This window comes from Pleurodeles waltl, chromosome 3_1 (genome assembly GCF_031143425.1).
Source record: "Pleurodeles waltl isolate 20211129_DDA chromosome 3_1, aPleWal1.hap1.20221129, whole genome shotgun sequence".
In the NCBI taxonomy this organism is placed as follows: Eukaryota; Metazoa; Chordata; class Amphibia; order Caudata; family Salamandridae; genus Pleurodeles; species Pleurodeles waltl.
Window position 1 is genome coordinate 825,228,523 of NC_090440.1, and position 17,067 is coordinate 825,245,589.

A 17,067-nucleotide genomic window follows, 5' to 3' on the forward strand; every position below is an offset into this window, starting at 1 on the left:
AAGCAAAAGAAAACAGGAGTGCGCCACACTACGGTGTAAGGCCAATTGTGCAATAATCCATGTAATTGGATTAGTCTCTAAGGCAGTAACTAAGTAGCCTCAAGGCAGGACAAAGTAAAGAATTTACCTATGAAATCAAGCGAATTTTGAAAGGAAGGCCAAGGAACGATGGGTGTGGTGCAAGCCCACAAATGTAAATTACAACATGTCGAGAGACCAGGCTTGCATGCTGCCTAGGCTTGACCTAGAAAGGGGTCTGTGTAGCCCTCCACCCTAAGCCTTTATAGCTCAGGGACCCTATTCCCAGGCCCTTTCTTTCCTTGCAGACCCCTCCTACCTGAGCCTTATTAGGCCCAGGAGAGCCCATCCCCTGGGACTGAATATAATATGGAAGGGGAGGGGCCATGTACATGCCCCCTTTTAGCCTTATTAGGCCTCGGGGATCCCATCTCTTGGTGCCAAACCAAAAATAAAAAAGGTGGGTTGGGCCATGTGCCCCACCCCAAGGCCTTATCAGGCACATGAGCCCCAGCCCCTTCCTAGCCCATTATTTATAGCTGGGTGCACCAGTGCCTATCTGGGGTACCCATCAAGCGATATGTTATGGGGAGGGGGGGGGGCTGTCCCGGGGGCCCCAGACTGCTTCCTGCATGTTTCTGGAGCTGGCATTGCTCCCATTCAGAGAGAGCAGCTATTTATGCTGCTCCCGTTGGGCGTGAGCAATGTGTGTTCTGTTTCCCTGCCTGCAATAGTGAGGCATGGAAACAGAACACAAGTAGGATCCCAGCCGATGGAGGCATTTTTAAAGTTGCAGGTGGCTGGTAGTAGACTTGCCTGCTTTCTCCGGTTGGGTACGGGAGATTTGAAAATGCTCCTGCTAGACAAGAGCAAACACGTTTTCTTGTCCTAGATAGTGTGGGCAGGGAAACTACTGTGTTCCAGGTGGGCTTCCCTGACCACTGTGTGTGTGTAAGGAGCCATTAAAGGTTTGGGTAAGGGAGCTGCGAAGCCCCTCTCTTTTAATTAAACTGACAGTCCTGGGCAGGGCGCCCCTAGCGTCCTTCTTAAGGCTCAGGAGGTAGGCCAGCCCCCCTCCCCCTTAATAAATACATTGAGCCTTGGATGGTGGGGACCCCAGGGCTGAAAACAGCTCTGGGTGGTGGAGGGGGGCCATGCACCCCCTTCCCTTACTAGAGCCCCTGTGGATTTCGTCTCGGGGACGAAAACAGCTTGGGGAGGGGAGCAACAGGCTAACCCCCCCCCAAAAAAAAATATGCCTTGCCCCACCACCAGTTACAGTTACACTTAAAGCGCCTTAATGGTTCGCTGTTCTCCCTCATTCTATTTAATATTGGTGCCACCATTCATTCTGCTGGTTAAGCAACATGGTTTCCAAACCTTCACAACACTGTTGATTAAGCTTCAAAAGTGAGTTCTGGGTTTCCTCCAGAATCCCAACTCTTGCTTTCTTGACATCCAAACAAGGATAGGAGAGAACATGATGACACTCAACGGAAATAACAATGGGTTCTTGTCATGGGGCACACACTTGTCGCTAGCACAATTCGATCTGTCCATCTTCGCTGAAGCTTCCTCCCATTTCCTCTGCGAAATTAAAAACCTTAGGCCTTGTGGTTAGACAATGTATTTGCTTGAGAATATGCAACTTTTCATCTAACTGCTCTGCATCATCATGTGCTCCTTAAAAAGGATATTCTTTCATATATTAGCATGCACACACAGGTAGACAGTCTGCATGCCCTCGCGAATCAGCTATAGCAATAGCCCCTACTTGGGCCTTTAGGGCTATTCATTTAAGCTGGAGCACGTCCAGTACTGTGCCTGGAGTATCATTGGAAAGTTTATGCTTCAAGGGGAGATCTATGTTGTTTTCCGAGGAGTCAATGAATCTGCTTTAAGGCTTCAACCATTGTGCACACATTTTTTATGACCTGAACAAGTCATGTACCAGAGAGCACTCTAGGATGTACTAGCTGCAGCTCGTTCCTGAAGCCTTGCAGTAATAAGTACCTCTTTCAAGTTCCCAATATAATAACATATCTTGTTCTGGAGCACGCAAAGTTTTACTAAATGACCCACACTGTGCAACTGTTTTTGCAAAGAAAAATGGACTATTAAAGGTTTTCAAGACGCTACTGTTCTGTTCTAACTATTTGTTTTCAGCCTTCTGGCTCACTGTAGGTATTTTGTTTTTAGCACCATGATGAGACCAGAGTGACCAAATACTTAGTAAATAAAATTCTTCATTTGAAAAAGACTGACGAAATACTTAATAAATACACTTCTTCATATGAAAAAGACTGAGCACGTACAGCTTTTGTGGAAAGGTAGCCAGGTGAAAACCGATTCTCTCCCCAAAAAAACATTGATACACAGCTTGGGTTTGTAAACCAGCACCTGAATGAACCATAAGAATTCTGTAACAATCTCTTAACTGGAAGTGGCTCACGCAACAAGGCTGTGATTAAAACGGCACCAGCAAATCTGTGACTGAGGACTTTGGCATAGTTACATCAAAGTCCACCCTTCAAAATCAATTAAATGATTTGGCATGACTTAAAGTGCTGCCTAAACGGACACCCTCAACCATCACCGAGCACAAGCAGATTCGTAAAAATGAATAGGTCAGAATTCCCACCAAGTGATGAGAAACTGTGAATCTCGTACATCAAACGCTTCCAACAAGTAACTGAATCACTTGTTACACTTTTTCACAGTCACTGAACGTTGGCTGTTTATCACGAAAAAAGGCAAAGTGAAATTATATTTTATTATTATTTGTAACATAGTAAAGCTATCTACTTTTAGAATATGCTGAGGACTATATGGTGGCAAAATGTTTTAATATATTGAACTATGGAACTTTAGGAGGCGTTGCTTTCTTTTTCACACCCCTGTACATGTTGATGCCCAGTAACTACGACAGGGATTTCAAAAATACAAATTTTACCTTGTACATTGAGTATAATTTAGGGTTGTCTTGCATATATGATAACACATGTTGTGAAATGAAATATGCCAAGTCTCCTTTTCAAGGACTTTAGAGAGTTCTCCACATTGTATCCCATAGTGTATTAGGACAGTAGATGTGCAAACAGAGTTGTAAGCCAAAAAGTTTCTTTGACATGACTATAGTGTGTAATAACATTACTTCTATTGAATATTTTGATTGTAGTGCATAATGGATAAAGCTCTAATTTAAAAATGTTAATAATGAAGGCAGTCTAGCAAACATGCAAGATAAATTCAGATCCATTCACCGGAAAATAATAAATCATTTAGGTCAAGAAAAGCCACAATAAATACTGTTCAAGTTCTCAACTCATTGGCCTGTGGATTGTACGAAAATATCAGGGTGCATTTTGAATTTGGCTTGTAACTTTATTTTGAATGGGCCAGTATTTGGGTTAAGTACTGATTCTGTGTTACTGAGATTTATGTGATCACTTGCTGTGCAAACACTTCTCTGTCTGATATGCATCATGGCAAAGAAAAAGTAAGCATAGGGATAGGTAGTAGGTCTTGCCTTTATAAAGCAAGTGCTAAGCAGTTGGCTTTGCCAATGTCTGTCTGTAAAGTGTTGTTAAAATATGGAAAATTACATTTCCAGAGACTAGAAGAAAGGCAAACCTGTATTATGACGTCTCAAAACTGAACATCAAATTCGGTATTTTCCGCTTGTAGAAAACAACATGGTTTATTTTAAAAAATTGACAGATAAAACTGATCAGAAAACAAACGGCTGACATTTTGCTTGTGAGTGAACTTAAAAAAATATATCAGTGCAGGTGATTAAAAACAATATAAGCTGTCTGAAGAAATGTCTGAATTTAAAGGAAAATGCTTGCCTTTTACCTCCCATGTGACTTGAAACTGGAACAAATGCTCCAGCGAGTTGATGATCGGGAACAACAACAACAAAATCAGATTTATGGGCCTCCAGGAGAAGATATGTTTCCAGACCTTCTAACTATACCTTCTGCCTCAAACATAGACTGAGTGAGGGCAGGAGCCCTACCCCTTATCCATTATGATTGCTTCCTTTTTGTGCCAAGGCCTGGGCTTTCATGAAACATGTGCAAGTCATGAGATAAACAAAATCCAATCCTTAAATTTTTGCACTTTTAGTCCGTATTATCAAAAATATACCTGTTACTGTGCTTTTAAGGATTAGTTTGGAGGGGTCAGGAGCAATACAAAGAGGGTGGGGATGTGAGAGGGGAAGCACCACATGGGAGAGCAAGGAACCCCGTGCACTGCGATGGGGTACTCAAAGAAAACAAATGATAGGCACTGAGCTTACCCAAATCCCACTTTAAATAGAAGTATTGTACACAATAAGTCTTCGACAACAGATGGCAAAAACTGCCTGTTGGCAAGACCTAATAAAGCAATGGCATGCTTGGGTGATTTTTAGTAACTGACAATTACTATAGACCACATTTGTGTGCATAATTTTTTGCATTATGTTTCCAGAGGAAGAGCCAACTATAGTCCGACCTTTCTAAGCCCACATCCTTAAAGCAAAAATCTAGTTGAAGCTGGGTTTTGCAGCATGAGTCTTTTCTGGATTCATATGCTGTGCATTATTCCGCAATCTAGTGATTGTGTATGGAACTGTGTCCCAAGTCTTTGTCCTTCTTCTGTTTTTGTCTTCTGTTGTGTGTTGACGTACGTACCTCCATTTGGAAGCCACACTTTTTTCTATTTTTTTTTATTATTATTATTAACTTGTATGTTTTACGCCTTCTGGTCTGGACGCTTGCAGAAGGGTCTCCAACACTTGGAAATTATTTTTTAGCAAAAATTTGGGAGCAAATCGTCAAAAGCTTAAGGAAGGTAGAGCGGAACACCAAGGTGCCTGACGACATCGAGGGAGTTAAAGAGAAAGGTTTTTTTTTTTTTTTTCGACTTTCAGAAGAATGCCCGTGCAAGGGGCTCAAGAAGTGGCCCAATGGAGAACAGACCTTTCGAATTCTGTAAAAATTGCCATCACGATACTCACAATGTGAGGACTGCAACGCTTGTGCCACATTAACACTAAAGTTGCTGAGAGTAAGGGAAGCAGAGGATAGCCCATCGGACCATGCAGACAGAGCATACCACACCTTCTTTTCGAGATTTGGGCCTGGAAAGTGACAAGGAGGACAACGCCGCTGAAGTAGCAGAAGGGGACGCAGAATAGGTTGACTTGGAAATCCTCTATGTAGAGGCCTGTTGGGGGCAAAGAGTCACGTAGGCATGAGATAAGAGAACCATCCACTTCCAAAAGTGTGCCCAAGTCACGTAAAATTGACTCGAGCATCGAAGGGAGCCTCGCCGTTGAAGAAAATGACTGCAGCTGTGACCCAAGACAAGGAACCTCCTTGGAACTTGTGATAGGGAGACCTTGTGAGGAAACCCCCTAGAAAAATCAGTTGTTGAAAAGTGGACTGGAGAAAAAAGTTTTGGCGTCCAAACAAGGAATGTCCGGTTCGGAGATTGGAATCCGCACATCTAATCTGTCTAAAAAAGATTCTTCAACATCAAAGAAAAAGATGAACAAGAATCTTGATGTCAAACAACAGGCGTCTAAGATTAACAGGAAGAAAATAAAGCTTGAGGCAGGAAATGACAGTTCTTAAAGAGAAATGCAAAGACTTCGAAAGTTTAAGGTAATTTTGTTTTTGGAAAAAAAAATGGTCGCCAAAGGAAGACATTGAACCTCCCATAACTCCAGAGCCACAAGAAGGAGAAGAACTGTTATGAAGAGGAACAGCTAACAGGTTTGTGTCCATGCTCAGAGGGTTCAGAACATGCAGGGGCTCAATGACATTGGGATTTACAATCCAGTAATAAAACAGGCAGCAGATAAATATTGAATACAGTTAAAAGAGGAGAAGGTACTGTCTTGTTTTTTAATTAGGGACTCCCCGGAGTCAGTATTTTCCCATGCTTCCAAGTGAATTAGACCAGGGAAGGGAAGCTTTCACAGAACCAGCCACATGCAGAGCGGTCACTCCTAGGGCAGAAAAGAAATATAAGTTCTCCTCGAAGGATCCAACATACATAAAGTAGTCTGTGCCAACTGATTCTATCATTACAGCTAGGAAAAGGGCCAACATTCCATCAACCTCTGGTCCATCTCCAGCCTAGGAGAGCAAACTAATGGATCTCATGGGCAGGAAATTTGAGAGAAGTGCAACAAATCAATGGCGCTTTGCAAATGCTAATGCTCTTCTAAACCGCTATGCTTACCAAAACTGGGGTGAGTTGGTCAAGTTAATGAAACATCTACCGGAACAATACCAGAACAGAGCAGCACACTTGGTAGAGGGCAAGAACCTGTCTGAAGTCTGCACTTGATACAGTGGACACATCCAGCAGACAAATGATGACAACAGCCGCACTACGCCGTCACTCTTGGCTTCGAATTTCAGGGTTCAAACCTGAAGTGCAAGCAAACGTACAGAATGCCTCATTAATAGGCGAACTGCTGTTTGGGAATGCAGTGGATGAAACCCTAAACTGTTTGAAAAAGGAACATGAGCTGCTAAACCCATGGGAGCACTCCAGTTCTTAGGGAGCATGCAAAGGGGACCAATACCTTCAAGAAGACCTGCGGGAAGGGAACATTTCCAAGAAAGCACATCCCATCAATCACGCCTGGGAAGCAGTCAGATGAGTCAACCTCAGCAAAGCTGGAAGTACAATATGGGTAAGCAGCCCTTTCGAAGTCGGGCACGTGGAAGAGAACTACCACAGAGAGATGAGGCAACACCCTCAAATAAGTGACTCACCAGAAAATAGCAATACGCTCACAAACAACATCAATAGTCTTAAAAATCAAGACACGTGTGGGAGGAAGAATAAAAAAACTTCCTTTGGGAGTGGAGAAAGATCACATCAGACAAATAGATTCTAAACCTAGTACAACTTGGTGATTGCATAGAGCTAATAAGAACATCTCCATCCAAAAGACTGAGGAAAAGAGCTCTTTGAAAGGAAGGAACATCCAAACTACTCCGAGGTAGAGGAGTTACTGGAAAAGGATGTAATAGAACTTGTTACACAGGAAGCAGTAAACAAAGGAAACTACTTAATTTATTTCCTGATACCAAAGGTAGATGCATTGCTACGCCCTGTTCTAGACCTGAGGTTTATAAACCAATTTATCAATACACAAAAATTCAAAAAGACGTTAAAGGAAGTCATACCACAACTGCAAATAGATTGTGGCAACAATAGACTTAAAAGATGCCTATTTGCACATCTCAATAAAAGCAAAACACAAGAAATATCTTAGATTTGTGATAAACAGCAAGCATTATCAGTTCAACGTCCTAGCCTTTGACGGGCATTCACGTCTATCTATTGCTCGATGACTGGCTGATTAGTGCAGATTTGTATGAAAAGTGCACAGGACACATACAGGAAATAAAACCCTTTTTTCTTTAGTATTCTCAATAAACATGGAGACATGATCCACAGAACCAGAGCAAAAAAACAAAACTTATTTTGAGAACGAGGTTTAACTCAACCCTTGGTAAAGTTTATCCTAGCAAGGAGAGAACCAGTGCCCTATTGAAGGCAACTACGCTCTGCTGGAAGGTACAAACACTGACCGTGAGGACAGAGGAGATATTTCTACGTGTGATGACTTCCTGCATTCCTTTGGTCCCATATGCAAGACTACACTTGAGACTGTTACAGGAATGGTTATGAAATCAAATGTCACAGTCAACAGGGAGTTAGAAAGATCTAGTGGTTGTTACACAGAAGGTAGAGGATGAGGTAGCGTGGTGGAACAAAGCAAACCTAACACAGGGGTAAACATTTACCCAACCAACACCTACAGTGACAATTGCAACAGACGCCTCACATATAGGAAGGGCTGCACAGGTGAACAATTTCAAGGTACGTGGAGTGTGGAAGCATTGGGAGGCAGCCCAATACATCAACATTTTGGAGCTAAAAACAGTGTTCCTAGCCTTAACAGCATTTCAGATAGAGCTTTAGTAGGGAAAATCAATATCGATCCAGACTGACAGTACAACAGCTATGTTCTATATATCAACAAACGGGTGATGGGGTGGGGAGCACAATCCCTGCTCCTATTCAAGTTAGCACAACAAATATGGAAATGGACAATCCAAAGAAAAATGGATATATTGGCAGTGCATTTGCCAGAGAAGAGCAATCTCGAGGTAGACAGATTGAGCAGACAATCTTTATGCTCATACGAATGAGAACTCAACAAAACTGTATTTCAAAGGATCTTTGAGGAATGGTGGGCTCCAGAGAGAGATCTATTTGCAACAGTTGAGAACACAAAATGCCAAAGCTTCGCCTCCAGACAGCCATACCACCAATCCATGGGGAGTGCACAGACGATAAACTGGTTAGGGAATATGCTTTTCTCTCTGATACCCAGGGTGATCAGGAAATGACATAAGGAAGAATAAAAAAATTACCAAGAAGACTGGATCTATTGTCAATCAAACCAAAGTAAGCAAGTAACCAAGAGTACAATTGCAAGATGGATAGCACAGGCAATTCACTTGTCACAAAATCACAGGAAACCCATTGCAGTTAGTACCAAGAGCTTATTCGACCAGGAAGAAGGGAGCAACAATTGCCTTTCTAGCAATGACACCTTTGCAAGACATTTGTATGACAGCAACGTAGGCATTGGTGCAGACACTCACAAAACAGTATTCCGTAGATGTTCAGATGAACAAAGAAGCACAGTTGTGACAAAACGTTTTACACCACCTGTTATCCAATCAATGCTCATCTTCAACCCAATCACCACAAGAATAACAAACCGCTACTAAGTCAGTGCACAGATGGGAATCCCAAAAAGATTCACACTGCAAAATGTAAAGTTTCTTACCTGTCTGTTCTGCAGCTTTAAGAATTTCTGGATTCAAAAGTGATCGACCCACCTCCGCCAAGAAGATGAGGAAGGGGGAAAAAAAATCTGTTGGCGACTAAGGGTGGGGCTTCTGGAGGAAGCACAACAAAGTCTCAAGGGACACCAAATGGAGGTACGTTCACACACAACAAAAAACAAAAATGAAGGACAAAAAAAAATTGGGAGACAATTCCAGACCCAACCACTTGATGGTGGAATAATGCACAGCATGTTAATCCAGAAAATTCTTCAAGCTGCAAAACTACACCGACAGATAAACTTTAGGTTCTCCCTAATCCACATAGAAAATGAGCACAAGCAATTTTGTTGGAGCTCGTACAGTTAGAGCTTGAGTCCAGTGGTCCACCAAGCTACAGGGCCCAAATCTGGACCTGCCCTCCTGTTTAGAGCATCTCAGCAGATGAAACAACAAGACATTTTCCTATCTACCTGTGATAATTGGTGCCTGAGATTATTTCCAGCATTCGATCCATTGCCGTTTTGTTCTGAGATTTTCATCTGGAGCGCAAAAAAATGCATTTATTAAACAATGAGTGGCATTCACTGGAAAGGAAATTGGGGCATATTTTTATTTTATTTAAATGCTACCAGAAAAAGGAAATTTTTAATTAAGTTTAACTTGAAAAATTATTGCTGTTAGGGTTGTGTAAATTACATGTAATTTCCATGAAAATAATCTTACCTTTATCTCGGGTAACTTTTCCCCTTGAGGGCACACCTCACACAAGTCACTTGAGATACAGGCATGAGAATGGTTTTAGGATAAAATATATTGGTAAAGGAGCAAATGTCTCTAAGCTAGATAGTTCAGTGCCTACTAGTCTCACATGATTAAAAAAAAAAAAATCACAACTAATATTGCATTAGACTATGATACTCAGTGAGGCCCTGGAGCAGCACGGGGCCCTCCTGACCTTTTACATGTGGCCTCCGGTCAACAGCAGCGCTCAGTTTTCGTTAACTAGACTCAGCACTAACATTAAAACTAGGTTAAAAGGGCAAGAATATATTTAAAGTTTTATTTCAGTTAAAGAAAGGAAATAACTACGGTGCCCTGCACAGCTTTACTTTAGGAACACCTTCATTTGTAAAGGCATATTGCAGCAAATGTGTAAAACATGATAGAGGCTCTTCAAAATTATAAAAAGTATATTTCATTAGCATGCAGAACTGTTTCAATTTAGTACAACAGATCTCAGTGCGTTGATGTATTTTTTTTTTAAAGTGATGGTTTTCTAACATGAATTTAGAAACATTCATACTCCCTCTGCCATCCCCAACCCCTCCTGCCATCCCCAACCCCTCCTGCCCCACACACACACCTGACAAGAATGCCAAAGGTGAACTAAGAGGCAAATCGGGTATGTACACTCTTTGGGTGGCCAGGGTGGCCATTATATATGAACATCATTATAGCTTATTAATCAACAATGGGAGAAGTTTTTTCCAGTACCCATCCTAACGTCATGTATTTCGAGGTCCTTTTATATGGGATAATGAAGAAAAATGAGGGGAAATGAAATAAAACAATTGCTTAGCATCACACAATTTGGTTACGTTGGGAAGTCAGGATTCATCCCTGGTTTCTCGTTCCACATTGTACAATTCAGTTCAGCTACTAGATATACCTGCTTTGCTTCCCCCTCACCCATCTTAATCCTCCCCCAATATTACCCCTAATACCCTCCCTGCTGGCATCAATGCGGCCTTCAGTTAAACCACCGACCAAACATTTTGGCCTCTGGGAAATTGTTTGCAAGGGCCCATGCATTAGACGGTCGCAAATTTTGCACAGTTCACCTATCGTGGAATTATGAGATTATGCTGTTTTAATTACATTGTGATCGCCTACGTGAGAGGCTTGGTCTTCCTTATTGCGCCACCGGTAATGGGTTTGACAGTTACAGACGATTCCTTCTTATATTTGTTATAGTTGAAATTAATGGTCAGCAATTTCAGATCACATAATCGGACATGGCATACTGTAATATGGCAAACTTGCTGGTTGATTAACTTGTGTGGTCTAGCAATAATTTCTGGTCTATGAATTCCTTCAGTATATTTCATGTATGGTGGAAGGTTTTCGTCTTTCCTAAACTTGTTCAGAGTAGCATGAAGGAAATGAACCCCACTTCCTAGTGTGTATATATGGACAGTATAGAGTCGTGCATTTGGCCATTTTCAGCTTTTATTTATTTATTTATTTTTTGCTGAAGAGGAAAGACTGGTACAATTGGTTTAACAGCTTACACTTAACTAGAAAACTGATTAATCAGCACTTTATTTTAGTACCCACACCAAAAAAGGCTCTATAATGTATTTTCATAGTTCTTGTACAGCGACAACAAAAACAAATTCAACAGTTTGTGTTTTGTGAAGATGAGGCTACTATCCACAAGAGCTCTCTGGGAAGATTGATCGAGAGGACATAAGGCCAGATGTACCTACAGACAGGTTGCTTCAGTGGATGCATATTGCTTGATGAAAGTTTTGTGACTGGTCTGTAGTTTTGCGATACAGCCCATGTTCAGAGAGGTCATATTGCATAGTGCGCATTTGCAGGGTGCTGCAGAACAGCCTTGTTAAAGAATACTAATTGGGCAGGTTGTTGTTTGCAGCCATCTTTGATTGGCTACCAGTCCCGCTATGGCAGGCTTCAAGGAACTCCAGACATTTGTCTCTACGTTTACATTCCTAAATGGAATTGTCTTTAAAGCAGCCTGTGTTCCTTAAAGGGACAGGTGCAGCTTAAAGAAAGGTAGTTTCCCATTTCTGACATCACTGTGTATGGGGTAGGGCAGACACAAGTCCTTCAGACTGTTAGCTCCCGCCAGGTTGTCCAACACATTTTGCAAAATACCTGCCCAATACCTTCACCTTTGCAAATTATCCATCACTTAATTTGAGGTGCTGGTAACGTTCCAGAAATGTACAAACACAGTTGTGATCCCAGATCACTGATTCATCTCATTGTGAATCCTGAACAGGAGGGGAAACCCCTTTCACACCTTCACATTATGATCAGTGAGGAGTCGCAAAAATAAAAAAAAATAAAACATATAGATTACTATTCAGTTCCATGTTAAAATAAGCTGTGTAACATCATCATATTCGGACTCGCAACAAAGATGTACATGAAGTTTGCAAAGTACAATAAATCCAGTGTAGAAAATTGAACCGAGAAAGTAAACAGTGTCTACCAGGTTTAAAGACAGTACTTGCTTTACTGGTTGAACCAGTTTCTTATGACGAGCAGACTTAATTACTATGAATAGTAATACATTTGCATCCAACTCTTCTCTCCTTTTGGTCTGCAGAAAGAACACACTGGACGTCTTGTTATAGGAGACCATAAGTCAACATCCCACTTCCGAACAGGTTAGTGTTTATTTGATGTATTGTGTTGACATTTTTGATTGTTCTTATGTGCACTTTTATATGACAGTCATTCTGAGTTGTCTGCTCTGGACCTGCAAACAGTGAATCTTATTTGTTTCTTGGCAACTGTCTTCTTCATTGGAGTGTGATAATAACAGATCAGAGAACATTGTCTTGGCAACTACCCTTTCGCAGGTTTAGAAATTTTAACCCCTTCGCTACCGGGCCTTTTCCCCCTCAGGTGCCAGGCCTGTTTTTTGGCTATTTGGGGCAGTTCGCACTGAGGCCTTCATAATATTTTGTCCACATAAGCTACCCACATCAAATGTGCGTCCTTTTTTCCAACATCCTAGGGATTCTAGAGGTACCCAGAGTTTGTGGGTTACCTTGAAGGAGACCAAGAAATTAGCCAAAATACTGCTAAAATGTCTTTTTTTGTAATTTTATTTTTTAAATAATTTTTTTAAGGGGGGAAAAAGGGCTGCAGAAGAAAGCTCCACCCTCCCCCTGAAAATGGCATCAACAAAGGGTTTGCAGTGCTAAAATTACCATCTTCCCAGCTTTCAGGCACAGGCAGACCTGAATCAGAAAAACGCATTTTTTAACAAAGTTTTGGCATTTTACTGGGAAATACCCCATTTTTACAATTTTTTTTTTGTGTGCTTTTAGCCTCCTTCCAGTTAGTGACAGAAATTGGTGTGAAACCAATGCTGGATTCTGGACCGCTAAACATTTCTGAAAAGTAGACAACATTCTGAATTAAGGGGTCATTTGTGTAGATCCTTCAAGGTTTTCCCACAAAAGAATAACAGCTGAAATAAAAAAATATTGAAATTGAGGTGAAAAAAACTCTAACTTTTTCCTACAATGTCAGTTTTTCAAAAGCCATATGTCGTTACATCTTCTGGACTCTTCTGGTTGCGGGGATATATAGGGCTTCTAGGTTCAATTCATTTGGTGAAACATAAAGCGTGAAAAATAGGTATCAAGGAAACCTTTGTGTTTCCAAACTGGGCACATGATAAGGTGTTGAGAAGCAGTGGCTATTTGCACATCTCGGAATTCTGGGTTCACCATACTAACATGTGAATTACAGGGCATTTCTCAAATAGACGTCTTTTTTTACACACTGTCTTAGATTTGGAAGGAAAAAATGTAAAGAAAAACAAGGGGCAATATCACTTGTTCTGCTATTCTGTGTTCCCCCAAGTCTTCCGATTAAAAATGGTACCTCACTTGTGTGGGTAGGCCTAATGCCGCAACATGAAATGCAACATGGCTACGTCACCTTTTTATGTTGAAATCTGGCGTGTTTTTTGGAAAGTGCCTAGCTGTGGATTTTCGCCTCTTGCTCAGCCGGCACCTAGGGAAACCTACCAGACCTCTGCAAAACTAGACACAAGGGAATCCAGGATGGGGCGACTTGCGGGGCCCTCACCAGGTTCTGGCAGCCAGAATCTTTTGCAAACCTCAAAATGTGGCAAAAACACTTTTTCCTCACATTTTGGTGATAGAAAGTACCGGAATCTGAGAGGTATCACAAATTTCCTTCCACCCAGCATTCCCCCAAGTCTCCCTATAAAAATGGTACCTCACTTGTGTGGGTAGGCCTAGTGCCCGCAGCTGGAAATGCCCCAAAATGCAACATGGACACATTGAAATCTGACGTGTTTTTTGGAAAGTGCCCAGCTTTGGATTTTGGTCTCTACCTCAGCCGGCACCTAGGCAAATCTACCAAACCTGTGCAATATTGAAACCTAGACAACTAGGGGAACCCAGAATGGGGTAACTTGTGGTGCTGTCATCCGGTTCTGTTACCCAGAAACCTTAGCAAACCTCAAAACGTGGCAAAAAAACACTTTTTCCTCACATTTCAGTGCTGCAAAGTTCTGGAATCTGAGTGGAGCTACAAACGTCCTTCTATCCAGCGTTTCCCCCAGGGCTCACGATAAAAATGGTACCTTACTTTGTGTGTGTGTGTGTAGACCTAATGCCCCAAAACACTACATGGACACATCAAAATTACCAAATACAAAACTACCTGTTTTTGCAGGGGAGGGTACCTGCGTTTTTGGTCCTGGGCTCAGCAGCCATCTAGGGAAACCTACCAAACCCAGGCATTTCTGAAAACTAGACACCTGAGGCAGTACAGGGAGGTGTGATTTGCATTGACCCCCTGTGTTTTTTAACCCAGAATCCTCAGAACACCTCAAATTCAGCTAAAAACGTACCCCCCCCCCCCCCCCCCCCCCAAGCTTCCCAATGAAAATGATACCTCATTTGTGTAGGTGGGCCAAGTGCCTGCGACAGGGAAGAGACAAAAACATGTTGAAATTGAGGGGGAACCAAAGCAGGTCCAAAAGGGCTTGGGGGTGGGGGGGGTAGACAAGTGGGGCAGCATTTTTATCTGTATAGATGCGACAATGCTGGGTGGTCAATCAAATTTGGAGGTATGTAGGGCAAACAATCAAGGGTTCGCTCCCATTATATTTAAATGAACGGAAAAGTATTTCCTCTTTTATGTCTCTACCTGTCCCCACTCCCTGATCAAAAGAGAAATGTGTTGCATTTCTCTCTGATCTCACTGGAAGCTGAGCGATGGAGGCGACCTCTGAGGTTAGCGCACGATTGCACGCTGATGTCCTCACACGTCGGGGGGGGGGGGAATCAGGGGTGTAAGGGGAAGCGATTGCCTTCGTCCCTGACGGGGTGTGGTTGAGAGGCCCATGGGGGAGCGCGTGCGCTTCCCCAAGGGCCGGGTGTAGGACGAGCTGGTCTCATCCTTGGCAACAGTGGTCGAGGAGGCCAGCTCATACCAGGCACTTGAGGGGTTAAGAAAAAAGCAGTGTGGTTGGCAGCAGGTGGGGGTTCTGCTTCATCTGGGGTGTTAAAATAGTTCTCAAATGGGCTATTGTATTATGCTAAATACGCTGAGATGTGTGATTGCTTTGCATCCGTTTATAGAGTAAAAACACAAATTTTGCAAACAGTTGGCTAATTTTGTATGGGGCATAGGCCTAAAATTTTCATCATCTTTTCAACCCTCCTCTTCTACGCTCAATGGTAACCCATCTGCATTGAAACTCTTGTTTCTGTAAGAAACAAGTTATAATGTGTCTGCCATGCTTGACAAAGTTTAAATGTATACAATTGATGCCCCCTGCAACACTGTGGCATGATCTGTTATCTAATGGTAATCTTCAAATTATTTAATCTGCCTAAGGCAGTGGGGCACCAAAGCCAAGTACATATTTTTGTGAGCTTTCAGAAAAGCAGATGTCAATATATTAAGAAAAGAGACCACATACCCCCCCAGTACCACTCTATCCTTTATTGCAGACTATGCATTGAAGTCTATCAATCAGTTGTATTGACTGTATCAGTGCACCAGAGTTGCCGGCAACCAATTTGACGAGACCAAAAGACAGGCTACCTTCAAGACCAGAAATGTTTTTTGAGGGTGTACAGAACATCCCAGATTTCTTATCTTTCAAGGGAAGAACTGAAAGGTGGTGATATAAAAAAAAATACAATATTAAGGTGTATGGTGCAATTCATATATAATGTACTGACTAATCTTTTAAGAGGAGACCGTTCCAACCACCTTTACATTTGTCTATTTTGAGAAAGCCGGCGATTAAGAAGAGAAGTGTTGTGAGATCTCCTGCCAGGTAGTCATTGTGTAGATCTGTAGTGGATAGGAAATGTTCTTATTGTTTATGTCCACGTGCTGTTGCACCCAAATAAATGTTTCTGTAGGAGTACTGTCAGTTTTGTTTGTTGCCAGTAACCTAAATAGATTATATAAAAACAATTGTTCTCATTGTTATCACTTCAAAACCTTCTTCATTAAAGGTGAACACTTCATGCATTAAATACAATTTCTAAATAAAAAATAGCGACCGCCACATTTCCATCGTTATGTTAGATGATGTTTGACAGACTTGTCACATATTGTAGCATTTTGATGATTGAATCATCAAAGACTGCCATTGTGACCGAATACCACAAGGTTCATCTTAATCAACACTTATTTTACACCTAGGTATGACACATCTAATTTTATTCGCTGGCCATTGCTTTTTTTAATTAAACAGGTGTTATTCAGATTAATTTTGAGTTAAAATCATCTACCTAGTAACACAACTCTCCTACTAGTTGCATGACATGTTCTTTTTGACCAAAGGCTATCTGGCGCTGCACCGTGTTAAGAATGTCCAGGGACTTGGATTTTTAATTGGAAAACTATTACCTTATCCAATAAATTGTAACTTACGAATTTTCAATTGAAGGATGAGTTAAAGCAAAGAGAAAGCTTGGTGGTAGTGAAGGGATTTATTAAACATGAGAGTCTTTTATAATGGCCTTGAAAAGGGCGTGTACAGGACTTAATTTTTTTTTTGCAAAAGAGCCCAGCGATGACTGATGACAAGTAGAGAAAATTGATCAAACTTTGTGAAGCTTACATTCATCTTGTAGCATTCTAGAAATGCTGGAGGCCTCCAATCGAGAAACAGTAAAAGCTAAAGTACATGCCAATTCTGATGTACACCTGCAAACATAAATTCAGTTTTGTGGATAGAAGATAAAGTAACTGTTGCTAAAACAGCTTGTTTCATTTATTTATTTTATGCAAAACTATGGCTTTTACGACAACCGGGCCATGCCTCCACCTCTAACAGCTGGTTGTGTGCTTTTCTGATACTGTAGCTCAGTGTCCTCATCCCATGTTTTCTGGAGATCTGAGCACA

At 41.6% G+C, this 17,067-nt stretch overlaps 1 protein-coding gene across 1 annotated transcript in view; it reads left to right on the forward strand.

Moving 5' to 3' along the window:
- C3_1H11orf58 (chromosome 3_1 C11orf58 homolog) overlaps positions 1 to 17,067 on the forward strand; it is a 69,798-nt gene that overhangs the window by 17,314 nt on the left and 35,417 nt on the right. Inside the window, exon 3 of the mRNA XM_069223722.1 lies at positions 12,256 to 12,316. Within this exon, the coding sequence (XP_069079823.1) occupies positions 12,256 to 12,316 (61 nt within the window). The remainder of the gene's footprint in view (positions 1 to 12,255; positions 12,317 to 17,067) is intronic.